A 19,969-nucleotide genomic window follows, 5' to 3' on the forward strand; every position below is an offset into this window, starting at 1 on the left:
CAGGACCGGCCCCGCAGCCTCTGCCCGTGTCTTCGTGCTCCCGTTTTTCTGCCTCTCTCAACAGGATTTCTGGCAGTGTAAAATGCTGCTGGGGGTTTGCGGCAAGAAATGCTGCTTTGAAAGAAGCGCCCTCCTGCAAGTCACCCTCTTTTTTTCTGGAGTTAAAAGCGGCTTCAGCGCTGTTGCGGGTTAGTCTTTGCGCATCCCGCCAAGGATGGCAAAAATGAGGCCGGCAACAACCATCCTGCAAAAGCACACCGCGGGATGGATTTTATCACCCCTGCAAACGGTCAGGGCTGGAGTTCCTGTTGCCTTTCACTCCATTCAATTGTTTTGGTTTTCTTTCTCTGCGTATGCCAGCTCCTGTTGAAGTGTTTTCTATAAGCAATGCAGCCCAATGTGTGAGCAAACGTTATTTAAGAAAAAAAAAGAGGCAGTTTTTAGGAATTTTTACAGCTTCTGGGAGCTGTAGGAGCACACTGGCCACACGGCCGAGGGGCACTGCATGCCTGCAGAGCAGCTGGATGGATGAGGGAGGCAGCAAAGTCTGCAGGCACTGGGCCCTGCTGTCCCAGGGCTGCCTGGGGGAGGAGTAACCAAAAGAGAGCCATAACTGGTGTTTCTTGGCTGCTCCCGAGGCTCTCAGTGGGTGTTGGTCCATCTCTGCCAGACCCAGAATCCCTTCCCACAGCTGTGGCCCAAAGGCTTCATAGACCTAATTGGATATTCAATGTGGCTAAAACTGTTGAGATTTTATCACATCTTTAATTAGCTTGCTTTCTTTCCCTCTCTCTTAAATTACTCATGCAGCCTTCCTAGGAATGACTCCTACCACGCTGCCTTTCCCTCAGATGAGCCATGGCCACCATGTGCTTCTCCCTGCCATGTCTTGAACTTGATATAACCAGAACATCGGAGATGAGACTTTTGGGATGGGTCTTGGGGCAGAGGTTTTTGGTGCTGGGTAGGACCAGCAGAGCATGAGGCTGAAAACGTCACCCAGGCCTGGTGGACAGATGGTGCCATCGAGCTGCATTGTTGTCACTGGGAATTGGGAAATGCGTGCTGGGCACGGTCAGCCTTTTTGGCAGATTTTGGTGGAGCAGGGGCCAGTTTGGCCAGGGCTGTGTATGGTGGACTCTGGCAGCACGGAGGAGGGAGGAAACACTTCCACAAGGCTGCTCCTGGGGGCAGAGGCGGGGCACTGGTGGAGTTGTGGGGCGTATGGGTTTTGTGCCAGTGTGGGTGCACGTGTGTGTTCGATAGATCAAATAGCACTTGGTGCTCCTTGTTGGATTTGCTAGAAAACATTTAGAGCTTGATTGGGATGTTCTGGTTGGGATCTGTGAATGGGGTAAGGGAAGAACAATGCAGTGTTTGGAAGCCAAGTGTTTTCAGTGACATTCCCGTGCCCTCCGCTTGATCATTGAAGCATGTTAAGTATTGTGGTTTCAGTCAAAAGAGCTCCATGCTGAAAAGCCAGATGAGACTTGTATGGAGAGGAGTTTCTTGGCAGCCCGGAGCTCAGGGGATCATAGGAGTTGGTTGCCTCTGCCCAGTACAGTGGAGCTGTGGGGATTTCCCAGAACTGGATCAAGGGCTTCCAGCAGCGTAGCCCAATTGAACTCAGCCTCCCCAGGGAAAAGGAGCTGTTTTGAACTGTGTCCTGCCATGGGAAGAGGGGAAACACAGCCCCAGGAGGAATCCAGCCCACTGCTTCCGCGACCACCAGAGGCAAGAGGGGAGCAGGGATGGCAACTGTTGCTCTTGGGCAACCACCACCATTCTTCCCTGTGTTCAGCAGCAGAATCCATCGTCCCTTCTCCCCCAGTGAATGTGAGCATCACGCAGCAGCAGGAGCTGCCTGCCTTTCCAGGTGTTGGACCTTCCAAAAGTAGTGTGTGAGGATGTGGCCACTGTCACCATGTGTCCTCACCTTGCAGCAGCGGTGCAGCCTGCCGAGGTTCTCCTGAGGCCTGGTGCTGTGTGTCCTTAAAGGGTTTATTAATGGACTGTGACCAAGTGGGGTAGGGTTAGAAAAAGCTGATTCGAGTTCCTTAATGAGGGCTGGATTGTACCTGTGACATCGAGCTGGACAGGCTCACTCATCACATCTCAGTGACTTCATCTATTGATAAACTTGTTTAAGGATATTACAGCCTGATGCCTTGGGATGAAGAAGAGGAGCATATTCCCTAATACACAGTGTGAGGTTACAGTACGTGAAAATATTGAGATTGCTTTAAGAGTCCAGGCTGTCTACCTCTTGGGGTGGTGGAGTTGACAGCTCACTGCTAATAGGTGCTATCCCTAGTTGGCTTCAGGTAGTTGGCTTCCCTGCTGATGATTGCCATTTTATCTGTTGTTGCCTTTGTGACAGAAAGAAAATACTTTCTTCCCCTATCCTTTAGCTCAGTTGACTAAAGGGGGCTTATAAGAACAGGAAATCCACAGAGCTCTCATGTGTTTCACTTCTCAGCTATAATGTGTAGACAAGGTTTTGGGTGAAAGCCTGAATTTGTGTGGTGATTGCTGAAGAGAAAAGAGAGAAAAGAGGTTGCCTCTGGACAGGAGGGGCAGCTACAGCATGTTAAATACATTAAGTTAAATGCATTCAGATTCAGTCTGCCCCAGAAACTTCTTGGAGTGAAGTAGGAGATGCACCCAAAACAATGGATGGTGTCTGGGAAGAGATTGAAGTACTGTTGCTGACATTTCCTTTCAATGTCAGTTTTTTTTCCATGGATGAGGCCTCAGAATGCTGTGCTGGCAATGAGAAGTTTTGATCTTCCACCTGGAGGTGGAAGAGGAAGATTTGTTTGTCCCAACAGGAGGAAGTTAGAACGGTGTGGCTGGTGGTCTATTTGGAGACTGCATAGAAAGGGAAGATTTGCAAAGTTTCATTTCTTGCTAGCCTAGAGCTTCTTCCCCTTTGAAGTTCCTCTGGCCAGTGCCTCTATTATCCACGGTTCACAACACATCCTCCTCTTTCTAACTCTATGCAGTAACAAAAGAGCAATCTGCCAGTCATTAAACCAATACAGAGTGTAAGAACAAGTCTGCAGAGGAAGCAGCCTGGACCTTCAACCTTGCTTTACCAAAAGCTTGTATTTGGCATCCACTCACTGTGCCACTCATCTTCTGAGAGAGACACAGGGGTCCCCTATTTCTAAGACCATCTCTGTTACTTCAGGGTGGTGGCACCAAATACACTTAACTCTCTTCCTGACTCCTTGCATGCTTTGGCAAATCCTGTGCAGTTTGGATTGGCTGTCCTTTTGTACCAATGCAGACATAATTGATTCTGACCCTTTCAAATGCCGACTGTGATTTACAGCAGGATCACCTGAACCCACCCACAATGCTTGCACAGTGATATCTGATTTTACTTGTTCTGTCCGGCAGCCTTTGCAGTGAGTCAGACATCTCTGAGCAACTCCATCTGCCTCCTGGCTTTCACTCCCCGGAAGTTGGAGACCAAAGGAGACTCCCCTGTGGCCCACCCTAAGGTGTGGAGTGTGAAGTTAGCCTGAGGCGATGTCTGCTCTGTTCTCCTTTCTTCTTCCCAATGTAATGCTCTGATGGAAGGGATGTCCTTGCTTATTTGGACAAGAATAAGCCCTCTTGCAAAAACTCTGAGGGATTTTTCTTCAGCTTAAACAATGAAATGTTTAATGGTCCAAGTGTCAGTCTTGGCTTCATAAATACTACTGAATCAACTTGGCTGCCTCTCACAGGAGTTTGGTGACTTTTTTCATTCTCTTCCATCCCTTTTCCCTGTGTCCCACTAATGAGAACTCCTTTGTGGACACTGAAAACTATATATAATAGTGTCTGTGCCACTAACCAAATAATTCTTGACCTAATTAAGCAGAGCTTCCTTTGGCAAAAGTCCAGCTGGCAGTGGCATGCCACTTTTGTGATAGTTTTCATAAACATCTGTAATACAACCAGCTGCATTGCTTTGATGCTGCATGTGAGGGCCTGGTAGGATCCTGCACGCTCATTACAGAGAGCTTCAGAGCTGGATTTTGGGGGCTGGTGCATCAAAATCTACCGAGGGATTTCCCATTACCCTAAAGTTACACAGGTGTTGCCCACAAGAAAAGACTGACTCGCTCTTTCTTAATGAGGCCTTTTGCTGTAATGCTGGCTGGTGCTTTCACTGCTCAACAGTTTTGTCCCACCTCTCTCAGGGCTTGCAGACTAGGCAGGTACTTCTCAAAGCACTCACCTGAATAACCACTTTTTTGTTGTTTTTTCCCTTGCCCAGGGAGAGGCTCTCCTGCATTTCTGTGATACACTTACCCATGTGGTCAGCTCGGGGTGATTCACTTGCAGTGACTCACTCTGGCTTGCAGTGCGTGATCCCTCGACCTCTGTGACCCCAAATAATTTGAGCACAGAATGGGGTTTGCCCTGGCATGAAAATGAGCACAGAGAGAAGGGTATCACAAGGAACAAGAGCTTTCTTCAGTGCATTCAGTGGGGAAATGCTGAGACCAAGACTTGCAGGTTGGATGCCTCCGTTGCAACCCCTCTGGACATGGGAGAAGTTGGACCCTTCATAGCTTCCTACCACCCTGCAAAATAGGGGCTATGATACTTAGTGCTGTTGTAGTACCTCGATGAGTGCTGTGACAATAATATATGTTTAAGTTTTAATCCTACAGCTGGCTCTGGCAGTGCCACAGAGATCCATTATTTGCCTGGGAGAGATGGGGACTCCAGGTCAAATGAGGTATAATCTCTTATCAAAGGACTCCTGTATTTTCTCTGTGTATTCCTTTATTGACTTGATTTGTGAGAGAGGCTTATGCTCTATCTTATGATAGGTTATGCTTGAATAACTTGCATAAAACTTTAATAAACGTTCTCCTTGTGCGATGTGGTGCCCGTACCTCTCTGACTGTACCAAATACACAATGTACTGTTGAGGTTAGCTATCAGTTTTTGCATAAACTAGTGCTTTACTGCTGGTTAAAAAGTTCCAAATGAAGGAGAAAATCAAAGAATTTTAGCCAAAATACAGAAGTATTCAGTCCACGTGAAACATGTTAACTGTGTGCTTCAAGACTGTCACTTTTAAACAGCTAAGTGACTTGGATTAGGTGTTTCTGCTACAAAGAGAAGTTGAGTAAGCACTTCTAGCTCCAGGAATTCTGCCTAAGCAGGTTTAGTACTCCTACATATGCAAAAACGCTGCGGTCTTGGGAGAAGCAAATGCTGCAGAAGAGCAGTCATGAGAGCAGGGTTAGCTGCATCAGATGTTTTAGTTCCATTTCAGTAACTGCTGGTTAGAGCAGATATTTCGAACATTGTGAAAAATACTATTAGTTCTTTATATTTTCATCAAGCTGATGTGATCTGGACCCCAGGCTGGCTGAGGGTCTCTGAGGACTCCTGCTCCAGGGCCAGCTTCGGGTTTTACCATTTACTCTTGCTACCAACCGTGACTATGCTGGGAAATTGCTCTGATGTAACACACAGGTTTTCTTCCTGATTAACCAAAAGGATGCATCCTGGTGTAATTATCATCCTTCATTTAGCATTTTGAGGCCACGTACCCGTTTCCGCAGACACTGTTGATGTGCAGTCACCCCACAGCCGTGCCCCTCCAGGTGGTACGAGAGTCTCTCTGCCCTTGCTGTCATAGCGTTGATTCACTCACCGATTCCCCACCCATCCTGCCTCATCCTTCACCCTGGACCTTCTCACACGTTCATTAGGGGAATGCCTGTGCCCAGCTCCTGTTGTCAACCCACGTGGGAGTGGGATTGGTGTAACCCCCTGCCCTGGGCAGGTTGGTGCTTGTGTGCTGCAGCAATGGAGCTGATGCAAGGCTGGAGCAGAGACCAAGCTGTGCCCGAGCTGTCTGCCCGTCAGCACGTGTAACTGGGGATGAACCACTACCACAGGAGCATCTGTCCAGGGGGGAGGCACGAGCATGGCCAGAGGGAGGAGGGCAGGGGGTACAGGAGGGGATATCACATGGGAGAGGAACTAGAAGGCAGGAGGGGAGCAAGGGCTGTGACTCTGGTTGGGTTGTGGGGTGGGTTCCTGCAGTGCTGACCAACATGTCTATGGGAAGGAGAGAGATGGGGGTTTACCATAGGTTTAAGCTCAGCGTAGCATGTGTGCCTGCTGCCTGCCCCACTCTGAGCAGCACTGACCTTGGAGGGTGAACACAGATGTTTTAATTGCCTAATATTTTCTGCAGTTATGTTTCTTTTCTGTAGTTCGATTTCTTTTTAGGTGATTTAGATGAAACTATCTATACTTCACAGGGAGGCCTGGAATCAAGGTTTTGCTGTGCATAAACTGGTTTATTACTATTATTATTACTTTATATACTTTTTAAAGACACCATTTTGTTCTCAAGGTGCTCCTTCTGCCTTCCCCCTCCCCTTCTCCAAGTATTGGCAAACCAAAGGGTCCTTATGATGGTTTATTATACCCTGAGCCTGTGTGTGGGGATGTGGATGCTTTGTTTCTTCATCTCTCATCCCATCCTATTCTGCAGTATAAAGCTGTTCTCACTCTCATCCCCAACAAACCCTTTGGGCCTAGTCATCTTCTCTTCCCTCCCTCCTCTTTGTAATCATTGATTTATCAAATGCTACTTATTGGCTTCTGATCCCTGCTAGGTCGAGAGACCCATTGTGTTCATGAAGGTGTCCAGTGCTATCTAAGATGTTCTTCTGGAACAGAAGGTAGAGGCTAGGCTGAGGCAAGCTCCTAGGGAATGTTCCTCTGCTCTGTCCAGGTGTCCTGGATGCTCAAAGGACTCTTGAATGGCACCAGATCCCTAAGTAGGCAACAAGATCTGATCCCAGTGTATGTATCTGCATGGAAGTGTCTACACCTAAACAGAAGTGGTTTTAAACTGGAATGGTGTCCCCCCCCACAGACTTGCTGATGAGGTGTGGCTGCATGGTCCCTGTGGCAATATCCATTCTCCAAGTGACCTTTAACACCCTGTTCAAACCTCTGGGCTTTTGGTTCCCTACATGTGGAGGGGGTGACACATGGGGTAGGGCTGGATGAGAGACCCTTTCCCAGCAGGATGTGAGCTCGTATGACTCCCAAACAATCAAATCCTTGGTTCTCATGAGACACATGACATTTCAAGGAAATAGGAGCTATCATGTGAATTTTGGAGTACTTAAGATAGCCAGTTTTCATACAAAAAGGCTTTTTAAGAGCCAAATGGCCCAATTGAAAGAGATCAGTGTATAGCCTGGAGCTCTGACAGGGGTGAACTCTCCTCCATTTATTCTGTCCCTTCATGCAGAGGTTTGTTATTGATTCTGTGGCTTGCACTGAGTTTGTCCATCCTGAGCTCCTCAGCCCAGCTTCAGATCTCTGTAATTCTTGCTTTATGAGTGATTGCCCTGATTGTTGTACCAGCCTCTGGATCCAGTTCAGACACACAGCTGTGGAGCAGCGAACAGCACCGAGGCAGGCCCACCAGATCTGACCCCAAGCAACTGGGCTGAATCCTTGCCCGAGATCCAAGCTTGTACAAGCAGATGGCCTCCGAAAACCTCTCCTCCTGGACTGATCCTGCAGGGAGACAATTGCAAATACTTACAATGCTTATTTCAGCTCTGTTAGGGAGATAAGGATTATACAGGAGAGGAAAGAGAGGTTTTCATTCCCACCACGGAACCTCTAATTTCTGATCTGAGATTTCAAGATAAGGAATAAGATGCCTATATTTGAACTCGTGGGAGAAGAGAATGGAGGTGTGAGTGTGCTCTCACCATCTTCCTTGCTGCCCAGGCTGGCTAATGCTTTCTGCCACCACCTCCCTGTGTGTTCCCTTGCTGTAACACTCCCCTTCTTCCACTTTCCATTAGTCCTCAGTAAGCAGTTGTACGTCTTTGAGGATCTTACTTCATTTTGGGACCTACTTTAATACTTGAAATGGTTCTGCTTCCCTAACGCTGTGAAAAGCCCTTTGATAGGATCAGTGTGGCCTGGCAGCCTGTGAGGGCACAGCCAATGTGACCTGTAGAGAGGGACCTCATCAGGCTTGGCCAGTTCCTCGCCAGTCCCCAGCAGTGACATTCCTCTGCAGCGGTCGAGCACCTCAGAGCTCCGCGCTGTTGATACAAATCTGTAGCCAGTAACCGAGGCGAGTGTTTGTGAAACTGAAGCGTGTGAACCTGCCCTGTGATAGCAGACAAGCGGGCTGCCTTCCCCAACAGCCTCCACCACCTAAGCACTGCTGGGACGGGGAAGGGCTGGCTCCCTCCCTGCCTCCCTGAGGCTCGGCTGGGAAAAGATCCAGCAGCTGAGCCGAGGAAGGGCTGCGGTGCTGTGCGGCTGCCAGGAAATCTGAACCCTCTAGGCAGGTCTGAAGCTGAAATGAAGCTCATTAGGGCTACGCAGCTCAGCCGTGTAAGGGATTTCTCCTTGTCCAGTGGTCTAGTACAGCAGTTGTGTCACCTGCAATGTGCCCCTGGCTCTTGTTTGCAGATCTAGGGAATTTAGGGTTGGGTAGGCACTGTGCAAGCAGACGAGGAAGAGGCAGAAGTCCTCCTGTGCCCAGATTACTAATGCTGGTGAGAGGGTGAACATTTCATTCCAATGTTTCTTCATATTAATGAAAGGAAGAGGGTCTTTAGAATAGGTTTTCCTACATTTCAGCTACTTTTTATAAAGCATCTGGAAAGTTTCCAGTCCGTTAACGATGGGGGAATGCTGCTCCCAAGATATATTTTGCATTAAGAGTGTCTGGGAGAATCGAGGTGGAGACAAGGATCTCAAAAGCAGAACCCACCCACTCCCACCTGCACGCTTTAGAAGTCATGCTCCATCTTGTGCTCTTTGTGATGCAATGAATGGTTCAAGCTGTGCTAAAAGCCCAGCCCAAATTCAGGAGTAGCAAGTGAACCCGCCCAGCTTCTTGTGGTTAGGAAAATGCCTGTGAAGTGAGGGAGGTGGGTTCAAAACCCTGCGGCTGGTAAAGGAAACTAATTCAAGCATCTCTTCTGCTGGGCAAGTTCCCTGACCACTGGGGCAGCGTGCAAAGGGAGCAGGCGCTGTCCAATGGGCTGATGGAGGAAACGCTCCTGCACCACCTCCCTGAGGAACACCTGCAGTTCAGTTAAACCCATAAGCTCAGTTTTCCCTACTGCTCCCTGCCTTGACACACGGTAGTCACTTCCCAAAAGCCTCTGTGTTCTGACATGTAATATGGGATGCTGGGATCTGGTTCATTCCCTCAGCTGAAGCAGTTACCTCCTTTCCTGCATCAACAGGGGGGAGCCCACATCCTGTACTGGCTCTGGAGTCCTATCAACACTGGATGGACATCCTTCCATCCTTTCTGTGTGTGACTAGTCTTTCCATGACAGTGGTGCTGGTTTCTAACCCCTTCTGATGACGGCATGAGGGAGGCCTGGGCTGCTCTGCCATGCAGGAGTGCCAACACCCCAGGCTCACCCTGCAGCAGCTTTCAAATTGTCTCTTACTGGGTGGCAGGATCTACACTTGCCAAGTTCTCCCAAACCTCTCCAGCTCAAGACTAGGAACCCAGCAGAGCCCCAAGAGGGATATATCCTTGACGAGAACCAAACTTCCGCATTTCCAAGCCAAGAGGTGCTTGAATGAAGCAACCTTTGGGCACAGATAGAGCCTGTTTCTGAAACTCTTTGTGTAGAGTAAAAGCATTGCCTGTAGCTCATCACAACCTCTATGTTGCCCACAGACTAATGAGACCTCGGGGTCACTGCAAGTGTACCAGTAGCCTGGTACAATGTGAACTACTGTAGTGACAGGCGCTCCTACCCTACTGTGGGCTGGGACAGCTCAGATCAGATACAGCACATGGTTTTCCCTGTTCCTTCCTCAAGCAGCAGCAGAGAACCGTGTCAGCACTACAAAGGGATCTGCTGCTCTCAGGACAGACCATGACCAGCCACCACTCTGTACAAAATTCCACACCGGAGTGCAACAGCTGCCTGGACCGCAGGAGCAAAGTGCTGCTCTGGAGATCTCACCCTGGGTTCCTTCCCCAGGCATATGATTTACATCCAACCTACAGTTTTAATAAGCAGTCACTAGATCTTGAAATGCTTTTGCAATCATTCTCTCAGCTTTACTTCCCCAAATGACATGGTGGGAGTTGTTGTCACCTCATGGTTTACCCACTTTCCTAGTTAGTGGTATGTTGAGCATCAAAAGTACTCATGGAACAAAACTGACTTGACAGACCAACCCCATTGCAATACTACTACACAGCAGTGAGTCATGAGCACCTCTCCAAATGCCTGTTCCTTAGGGCAGCATGAAGAGTGGTTTCTGAATTTGCATCAGCACTCTAAAACATCTAGGCATCATGACCCCAAAACCTCAATCTTCCCGATGTTCTGATGGAAAAGTCTGGGATGGAGGCAAAAGCATTATGGCTGTTCTGTCCACAGGTGAGTTGTATAACACCAGAGAGCAGGCTCACTTCTGCAGTCAGACCACTTTGCTCTACACCTTAAGCTAAAAATGGTCCTTTGAAGTGAGTGTGGATCCAAGTATAGCAGAGAGAGCTAACAATCTCTCTCACTTGAAAAAATCCTGGGCAGTAATAAAAACTAGTGTGGATCCAGGGATGCCACAGAGAGCTGACAATCTCTCATGTGAAAGCTGTCTCAAACGCTCCAGAACTCATCCTGGATCCAGAGATGTATGAAGAAACTGTTGTCACACTGTAGCCTCAACTAGACACCAGTAAAGACAACAGGAAGGTTTAGCTGCTCAGAACTGCCCTCTGGAGATTTAATGATCTAATCCAGGGTTCTTCAATAATTGCCCGTTTCCCATCAGATCACTAGAAGCAAGCACCTTCCCAAAACTGAGCTCCACAGATACAGACAAGTCACATAACTGACAATATGGCTGGTTTCCTACAGGAAAAAACACAAGACCAAATGTATTTCACACAGTGTTATTCACACATTTTCATTTTGATTTTTACAGTATATACATGTGAACATTACATTATTCAATACGAGCCACCTGGAGTCAAACCTAATCAAACTGGTCCATAAACAATCTATATCAAAAAGCAATACTTGAGCAAAAAGTCTAGTGGTTCTACCCAAAGCCTAAAATAGCTGAAAGGAAACCCAGTGATTTTCATGTTCCTGGACAGAATTTCTGCACAAATGATTTTAGGAGAGCAAGTGGAAGATTATGTTCAAGATATTGAAAGCACCAAGGATGACAGTTACAGGACTGTTTAAATTCAACCATGGCATGAGTGCTACAGGGACAAAGTACTGGGACATTATCAGTTTCTGCCTGGACACCCCCGAAAGCCTGACGTACTGTCTTACATGCTGAAGGAATGTCGGCTCTGTGGATTGTAACACACGGCACAGGTACACAGGGTACAGATAGTCACTGAGGGGAATTGATGTGTCCAAGGAAGTGGCTCAGGAGTCATCCTTTGGGTGACTACGGGAAAGCTCTGGCTCCAGTGACAGGGCTTGTACCTCCAGAGAGGGATTTTGTGAACTGCCATGCAAAAACTACTTGGCAATTAGAATTGTGCTTACTCAAAATAACAAGGCCTACTACACCACTTCATGCAGGCACTGGAAGCAGGCCAGGACAAACTTTCCCATTTGCCTATTAATGAGTTAACGCTACCCTTAGGAAAGCAGCGCCTCAGATGTACGCTTTAGTAACAGTTATGTAAACCTGGTATCAACAGTAACATGACAGAAATCCTTTTACAAGTTTATACCACTGCTATTTTCTTTCCTCGTGATCACACCCCTACCATAACAGCCTTTTATCTGGTCAATGCTCAAGACATTGTTTCCAAACTATCATGTTGATCAAAACTTTAGGTTAAGCCATCCAACGTTTTACACAAAATACTTACTTCAACAACATACAAAGCACTTTCTTTATCTTTCAGAAACTGAATATACAAAGTAAGCTTTTTCCAAAATATTTCCATAGGCAAAGGATTAAAAAGGATTTTAATTATACACATATGGTCACAATTCTGCCTTAAAAAGATCATTGGGAAATGTACATAAGGCCGCTTGTAAATGTACATCATCTTTATGTTACTGTTACAATGTCATATGTCCAGAGAAAAAAATTGACAGTATCATACATATTTGCTTTATGCTGGGAGAAGGCTATTCAAAAATACAGTACTCTTCTGTACAAAAAAATCATGCCACATTTATTAAGATGGAAGAAGCATTGGTTTCTGTGATAACCAAATATTTCAGTCCACTTTTTACTATGCTTATTTATCCCAATTTAAAATTTGAACAGATTGATTTCCCAAAGTGTCCATATGAACAGAATCAACAGCTGTGTTATAAACAAAACATAATGTTTCTCACAATAGATAAAAAGAAAGCCGGTTCGTATTTTTGAAACCATATAAAGATAGAATTTTAAAAAAATCACTCTTGATTTGCTGAAATAAATTTACATTATACAACACTATATGCCAGGGGGAAAGAAGGGAATGGGGATATGAATATACACTAAAATGCAAATTTTTGTCCCAAAAAGGGGTAAAACAAATTACATTTACAGCATGAAGGTTTACAAATGTACATCTGTACAACCAAGGTAAGCATCACTACTAAATTAGCAAGGCTTTGTAATAAACATCGAAACGAGAGATTTGTTTTCAAACTGTAAACTTACACCTATTAACTACACGTATACAATGCATATATTTATAGGAAGCAAAAAGCTATCTGAATATTTAATCAATCATGCTTAAATGTTGAGCTATCAAGTTTACTTTTCAGTGGCCCCTTTTCTCTTCATCATTACCTATTTTTCGCATCTACAGTGAGAAAGCAAAATAAATGCTCAACACTTTCAAATCCTTACAATTCTATATGCAAAATAAAAAAATACAAATCTCTACTTTTTCTGCTTGTAAAACTGACTGTAAAGTTAATACAGGGTTCACTCCTTTTCCAACAGTGTACTTTACTGAATGGAAGTACCACCATCATTTTCATCCCTCTACCTTGTACAACAATTAAATATATAAGTATATACAGCACTTTATTTTTAATACATTGCTAGAGAAAACCTTAGGGCACCATTTAAAAAAGCCTGTATCCACAGCAAGTGCTGAAAGCTAGTCTTTTAAAGTTTCCATTGTTTTGTTATTTTAATTTGCTGTGCCCTGTTTGTTATTTGGATAGGATGTTGTGAACCACCAAAATACAACTTAACTTTTCAACATGTTAAATAAAGTTTATGCAGCTGATCAATTTTAATCTGGTATAAAAGACTTCACACAAAAGGGAAAAATAAGGATTAATTCTATATACAACTCTATAAACCTGTTGTGCTATGATGCTGGGTAGACCTACCAGATTGCAAGCCAGTGTATTAAAAGAATACTGTACTTTTTCCCTTTAAAAACTATTTCAGTGACTTTACAAGGTAAAAATTTACAAAATATGTGACAGCTATTTTGATACAATTACATCATATACAGGCATTCTGTGCTTTGCCAGCCATCCAATCTGATAGGTCTCCGGATCAGGGCTGGAGATATTTTTTCTTTTTTTTTTTAATAATTCACTCCCCAAAAATATACACAAGAATAAAAATTTTACAAATGGATGAACAAAGTCAATAAATAGATTTAAAAAAATCAGAACATTTAGAGTTAAGTTGTACGTTTTGATAATTCACAATTTAATTTTTCTTCCATTTCTCTTTCTCTTTTACAGCATTCCATTTGGTGGTCCACCAATTGGCCCCAGATCTGCACTGTTCTTCAGGTAATACTTTTCCAGCTTGGCCAGAATGTGTTTGCCGTAGGTATATTTACGCAGAGTCGTGATGTGGGGTCGAATCTGTAATAACAAACAGGTTTGTTGGGTTTTTTTTAACATCCAAACTTTAAAGTAGAGGTGACTACACTTTCAAAATACTACACAAAAAGATGCTAATAGCCTGTACTTCAAAATTTTGGAATTTTCTGTAAAGATGTCAGGGTGGTGATTTTGACTCACCACCCATTGCAGAAGGGAGATGATACTTTTGTGGGAGAGTCCTGTTGGTGGAAGTAGAGCTGCAGGAATAACCTGGGCCCTGTGTTAAATAGCCCAGGGCCACTATGGCAACAGCACTTTTCTCCACGTCTGGATATTCTTAAGTAGAAAATGTGCCTGTATGTTACCAAGTGTGGGAATCTCTTCTGGGGGAACTGCAGAATGGATTTATACCCAAAACTAGAAAATAAAAAAAAAGAAACCTGTATTTACCTGTATTTCTTCTGTTACATTAACAACGATGACAGATTCTACATTTTCATATTACGAGTATTTTCATATAAAAGCTGGCACAAAGAGACGCTACAAAATCCAACTTGTGAAACTTTTCTGTAGTTTCTATTTCTAGCTCAGTGCTCAGAGACCTCAATGCATTCTGCTTTACCAAGCTCCACTGAATTTAATGCTTATGCATCGAGTTCCAGATGACAGAAGCAGTGAGTTTCACATCTAGAGGGAAAGGTGCTCTAGCAGAAAAATCCACATATATAATGTTTTTTTAATCACTACAACCACGTAGAAATGTACCTTGTGCATTATTATCTTCCTCTGGGCAGGTTCAGCCATGTCAATCATCTTCTGCACGACGTAGTTGGCGTACTGGTCCTTCATCATGGTGTATAAGGCACTGTGAGGACCATCGTTCTGGCAGCACACCTCATCAATCAGTAAAGCTCTTTCAGCACGAGAGGCATGAGTTACGCATTTTTCTACCACGTTGCTGAAAAATAAGATATAAATGCATTAGGGGACTGAAGATACAACATTCTTTTACATAGCAATTTTAAATTTTCCTGAACAGTTCAGGCATCTTAATGTCAGTAAAAACTGTACTGCAAACACATCAAGTCTGGATCTCCAAAGCTTCAGTCTGTAATGACTGAGGGAGTTACACAATTAAACATCCCTACCCCTGTAAAAAAAGATACTTTCTGATACTTATTATCTTGTAGGAGAGGTTTTCTACTGGACCTACAGTAGATATACTGAATCTCTGGCTGCACATGTTTTCTAGTACATCTGTTCTGGTTGTGGGCCCTTTGAAGACACAACAGAGAAAACCAGACAAGAGGCTTCCTGCTTTTTGAATAAAGGTGCTTTCCAGGAGCACACCTACAGAGATTCTGTCAAATAATTCCTTTTGTAGAGGAAGTCTCTGGCCTTCCAGGTATCTCAGAAGCTGGAAAGGCCATCAAAGCTTACAACACAGCAAAGTCATTCTAGTCTTAAATTTGTGCTTTAGAAATAAAGCAAGTTAGAGGATTATGAACAGTTCTACTTAGACAAAGAAAAAATCCAGATAAAAACTTGCTAGTTTGCAAACAATTTTTAAAACAAATGCCCCCATAATGTCAAGTGCATTTCTACTTAATGTTGATGACAAAGTTAGTCTCACTAAATCATACAGGATGAATTGTGAGGTATGTTTTTCCTTAAGCAAAAGGCACATAATCCGTAATTCAGCAAACAGGGTGAAAGGACGAATTTTAGGTTCTAATTTCAGAATAGTTCAGGACTCCTACAATAGTCTTTGAGACTTCCTACTGCAGAAAATCTTTGTCAGACTGAACCATCACTTTTTAATGTGAGCTTTGTTATACTTGTAAATTGCTTGGCTGGACTGATAGCTAGGAAGTCCCATCTTATTGTCATCATATCACACAAGTTCCAGGAGAGCTTTTCACCTGGCTCTGAGATCTTCATATGGAGACTTGGAATCCATTCCCTGCACATGCACAAAGTGAACAAAAGCCATCCCATAAACTCACAGAATTTCCTTTGTTTTGCTACAGAACAGCACTTGTCCCTTCTCTTCCCCAAATCTAATATAGAAATGCTACCACCATTCCTCTCTATAAAAATATGAAATTTCAGGAGGCAAAGTGACACAACAGAAAAAAATTATATCCTATTTGAAACACAATAAATAAATCCAACACTACAGCTTTACTAGGTTAGTGAATCTTTAATATATGAAGGCTGTGCAATACCTGGCAAATTTGTGCTGACTCAGAGCTAGAACTTTTCCTCTTATTTCTGAAACTATTTTACTCTTGTCTTCAGGACGACCGTGCTCCAGTACATGTTGGATAACGTAATTTCCATATTGATCCTGAAAATAAGATTACTTCAATTTTCTTTTGTGTTCATACCAACTAATAAATACAGCTTTTGTACATGAGCATAAAGTTTTGAATTACTATTGGAATAGATATAAGGAAAATACAATAATGTCAACATTACAGAAACAAAGTGATGCAAGAAATACTGCACCAAGGATTACTTCACGGATCACAAATTTTACATGAAAAATATAAATAATCTGTAAAACAAGTGTTTTGCTAGAGTATCTTTTATCCTCTTAAAGAAAGAAATCCTCAAATTTAGAATCATGCTTTTTTTAACAGCTGTAATATCTCCCTGAACTTGGGTTTCCCAAGACAGTTGTGTTTTAACTAGAGACTTGTATATGCAAGAAACCACTGAGAAATAAACTTGACTGTGAATATGTAGCAAAAGGCAATTCTTGCCTTTTTCTGGGTAAAAATTCCTACTGAACACAGGAACCCTTTCAGTATTTTGACAATGTATTGGTGTTTAGACATTATTAGAAGTTATCTGGAGGACATCAGAGTGAATCAAGACCAACTACAAAAAGGCAATCTTTGCAATAAAAATATACTAATTCTGTGCATTTACAATGTATATTCGAAGCTACAGCCAAAAGTGCAAGAAAAAGGCTTTTTATATCTTCTTTGCCTCCCAACTTCCAAATTCATTTTCATTAAAACTATGGAAGGAAAGAAAAACAAAAAATCAATGTCTACAAAACTAAAAAGAGGCAAATGCATTTAAACTATTTCTTAAACTAGGACATAGGAATAAATTATGATAACAACAAAAAGCTCTAAAATGCATTAAGAAGTGAGTACATGCACTAACCTGCACTAGCTGTTCTGTGTGTTGATGCAGTTCTTCTAAGATTGGCAAAGTCTGCTCAGCAGTGCAGTGCTCCAGAATACGCTGAATTACTCTACAACCGTATGGATGAGTTGAAAGTACAAACACCTTGAAATAGGATTGTAAATTGAAGTTAAGACAACTGAAGCTCACAGATATAGTAATATTACTGCAATCAAAATGTCAACTACTTCTATTACAAAACATTTTGCCTTTCAAGACAAAAATTCCATTTCCAGACAAAGTCAGGAAAAGATGAAAAAGCAGGTTTTTGTGTGTCAAGGACTCCAGTACCCACACAACCAAGAAGTGTTCATTATCATAATTCTAGCCTATGTAGCTGCAAAGGAGAGCCTGGAAATATGACCCTTAGTTAAGCACTGTTCAACTTCCAAGCTTTGCTTTGAACTTTGTAGTTAATTTTCAAATTTTAAGATTTGGACAATTACAAAGACGAGTTCTATTATGGTGGCTGATTTTCAACAATGTCACATTCCAGGATATACAACAGGCTCCCTGTTATAGATACAAAGTTTGTAAATAACTATTCAAAACGTACAGCCAAAATCTTGCTTATTCTTTTTGCTTGCTTCTCCAGAAACTAGGTTTGTGTTTTGGGGATTAGTTCAGAAGACTTAAGTGTTGGTCAGGACTGAACACAGAATCTTGTCTGATTAGACATCAACCCAAACGATGCAGGCAGGTGAAAATTGTTAGGTGACATGACTAAAGTGTGGCATTTTTCATTTGCTACTTTCATATTAGCTAATATTTTCTATATATAATTACTTGGAGCTTAGGATGAATGTTCAGTAAACACAGTCACACTTCAGTCAATGGGCTCTATTTACAGTTTAGAAACTGCATCTCATGTACCTCATACACATTTTTTGATATAAAAAGCCCCGACCCAAAAACTTTGGTGTGCAATTTACTACTATGTACCACAGTAATTCAGTATTGCTGTTCTGTAAAATATCAAAGATATTGTAGACTTTATTAGGAAATACATTTGGTCATTCATTAAAGTAAAATTTAGTTACACAGCCAAGTTAGTAAGATTTTTATGATTCTTCTCAAGATGATGAAAGTACATGCTTGTCTCAGAGTATTAAAATGTTATTTAGCTGCAGCATATTCACTAGCCTGCAGCACAGTATCCATCTTACATTAATAACTTTTCTGGAAACAAAACAAAAACCCCAACCTTAAGTAAACAAATACCACTCTCCTTCAGTCAACATCAGCCCATATGTAGGGAACAGATCACTGTATTTCTCGACAGTATTTCCTTAACAATTGACATATGCAACATAAGCAACAGAAGAAGAGAATGGAATTTTTAATGAAAAATATATTCTCGAGAGCACATACTTTACTATTATATAAAAAATGGCACTGTCAGAAGTTATGAAGGAAATCTGAAAGGGTGTTATCACAAAACACAAACATAAAGCCTGGCCATACACCAAATCCTTTGTATGTATTTATATTACATCCACCAGGTATATTTATAATATATCCAAACAGGTCTTTTTAGAGCCTCCTCTCCAACAGATTCATTTTTTCACAGCATGTTAACTGTCTCTTCAACAGCTTTGCCATTTTATCATCCCTATTTTCATCTTACTTAAAACAAGCTGACTGCAAAGTGCCAAACACTATCTTGTATATGCAAATGATGGACAAGGCCCTGCAAATCTAAGCAACACCGAGAAAAGGAAATGAACTGTTGACACTACCTGTCCTTTGAATGCATCAATGATGAACTGCAGGGACTGGGGCTGAACACACTCAATACATTTCTGTACAACATGGTTTCCATTTTGATCTTTCACGCATTTCAGAACATGGCCATCCAGCTCTTTCACCATTTCGTTCTGGAAAAAAAAAAAAAAAAAAGATTATTCCTGTCTTTACAGTGATTTTCCCCTCCTCCCCCTCCCCCCCCAAAAGGGGAAAAAATTTCATTTCATCCTAACTTGAATCTTCATATTCACTGGTGTTAATTGTGTGTCTCAGTATTTTCACTTAAACAACTATTTTAGTGCCTAGGGCATTTCATGATGAAAGGAATAATTACTTAAACAATTAAAATAAACAATTTAAGCAAGTAAAAAAAATGGATACAATAAAAAAAAAATAAATAAAATAAAAAAGTATTGCTCTAACTTACAATTACCTGCTGGTCAGGTGAGATTGACTCGAGTGCTTTCTGAATAACACGACAACCATACATCTGGAGGGCTAATGGCAGAACATGACCACGAATGCGTGTTGCTAGGGCTAACTTTTGATCCAGGCTTCCAAACTAAAAGAAAATAAATATGCAGGTAAACAAATGAAGACATATTGCAGCATGCTGGAATTTATATGTCAGAGTAAGTATTTTCACAAGGTACTACATGATGGTAGTACAATTTTGTTTGTAATACTTCAATGATTTTTCATTTTGTATTTTTGTGGGTATATTTATCAGAATCTTTTCTAAATGCAACATTTTCTAATATTCCACATTCAGTCACATACCTGCTATCAAATGCATGACCTTGAAAGACAACAGAAGAAATCAAAATAGTTTATACTTGTCTGTATGTAGCAATATTTAAATGTAATAAACCACTTATTCAGACAAATTATACCAGGAAAATTTATTACAGGTCACTATAATGTATGAATCCAAATCAGATTTTCTCTGATATCTCAAACTTGTACTGGCCAGCATATCTCACATCTTGCACACTAAGTAAGCTTACATTACACATTTGTATACAGCAACAGGAGGGGACAGGTGAGTGAGGGGAGGTATGTCAACTCCTGGAGTAGATTCTTGGTAACTTCACATCTTTCTTGAACAATGATTCTTAGCATGGGCACTTTAGGAAATTTAGGAAACTTGGGTTTTGCAGAGCAAAATCAAACCAGTTTTATACAATAGCTGTGTTAAG

General features: G+C 42.5%; 1 protein-coding gene across 7 annotated transcripts in view; it reads right to left on the minus strand.

Annotated features, from left to right (window-relative positions):
- Nucleotides 1–10,932: 10,932 nt before the first annotated feature.
- PUM2 (pumilio RNA binding family member 2) overlaps nt 10,933–19,969 on the minus strand; it is a 72,870-nt gene continuing 63,833 nt past the window's right edge. For 4 of the 7 annotated variants that reach the window (XM_027640907.1, XM_027640904.1, XM_027640903.1 and 1 more), the window contains 6 exons: nt 19,198–19,332; nt 18,764–18,901; nt 17,004–17,129; nt 16,052–16,173; nt 14,589–14,781; nt 10,933–13,862 (listed from right to left, as the gene is read on the minus strand). In XM_027640907.1, coding sequence (XP_027496708.1) covers nt 13,731–13,862; nt 14,589–14,781; nt 16,052–16,173; nt 17,004–17,129; nt 18,764–18,901; nt 19,198–19,332 — 846 coding nt within the window. In that variant the 3' untranslated portion in view covers nt 10,933–13,730. The remainder of the gene's footprint in view (nt 13,863–14,588; nt 14,782–16,051; nt 16,174–17,003; nt 17,130–18,763; nt 18,902–19,197; nt 19,333–19,969) is intronic. The other 3 variants (XM_027640906.1, XM_027640905.1, XM_027640909.1) reach the window with 1 other exon arrangement.

The sequence above is a fragment of the Corapipo altera genome, unplaced genomic scaffold (assembly GCF_003945725.1).
Source record: "Corapipo altera isolate COAL_440 unplaced genomic scaffold, ASM394572v1 46, whole genome shotgun sequence".
NCBI classification, from domain to species: domain Eukaryota; kingdom Metazoa; phylum Chordata; class Aves; order Passeriformes; family Pipridae; genus Corapipo; species Corapipo altera.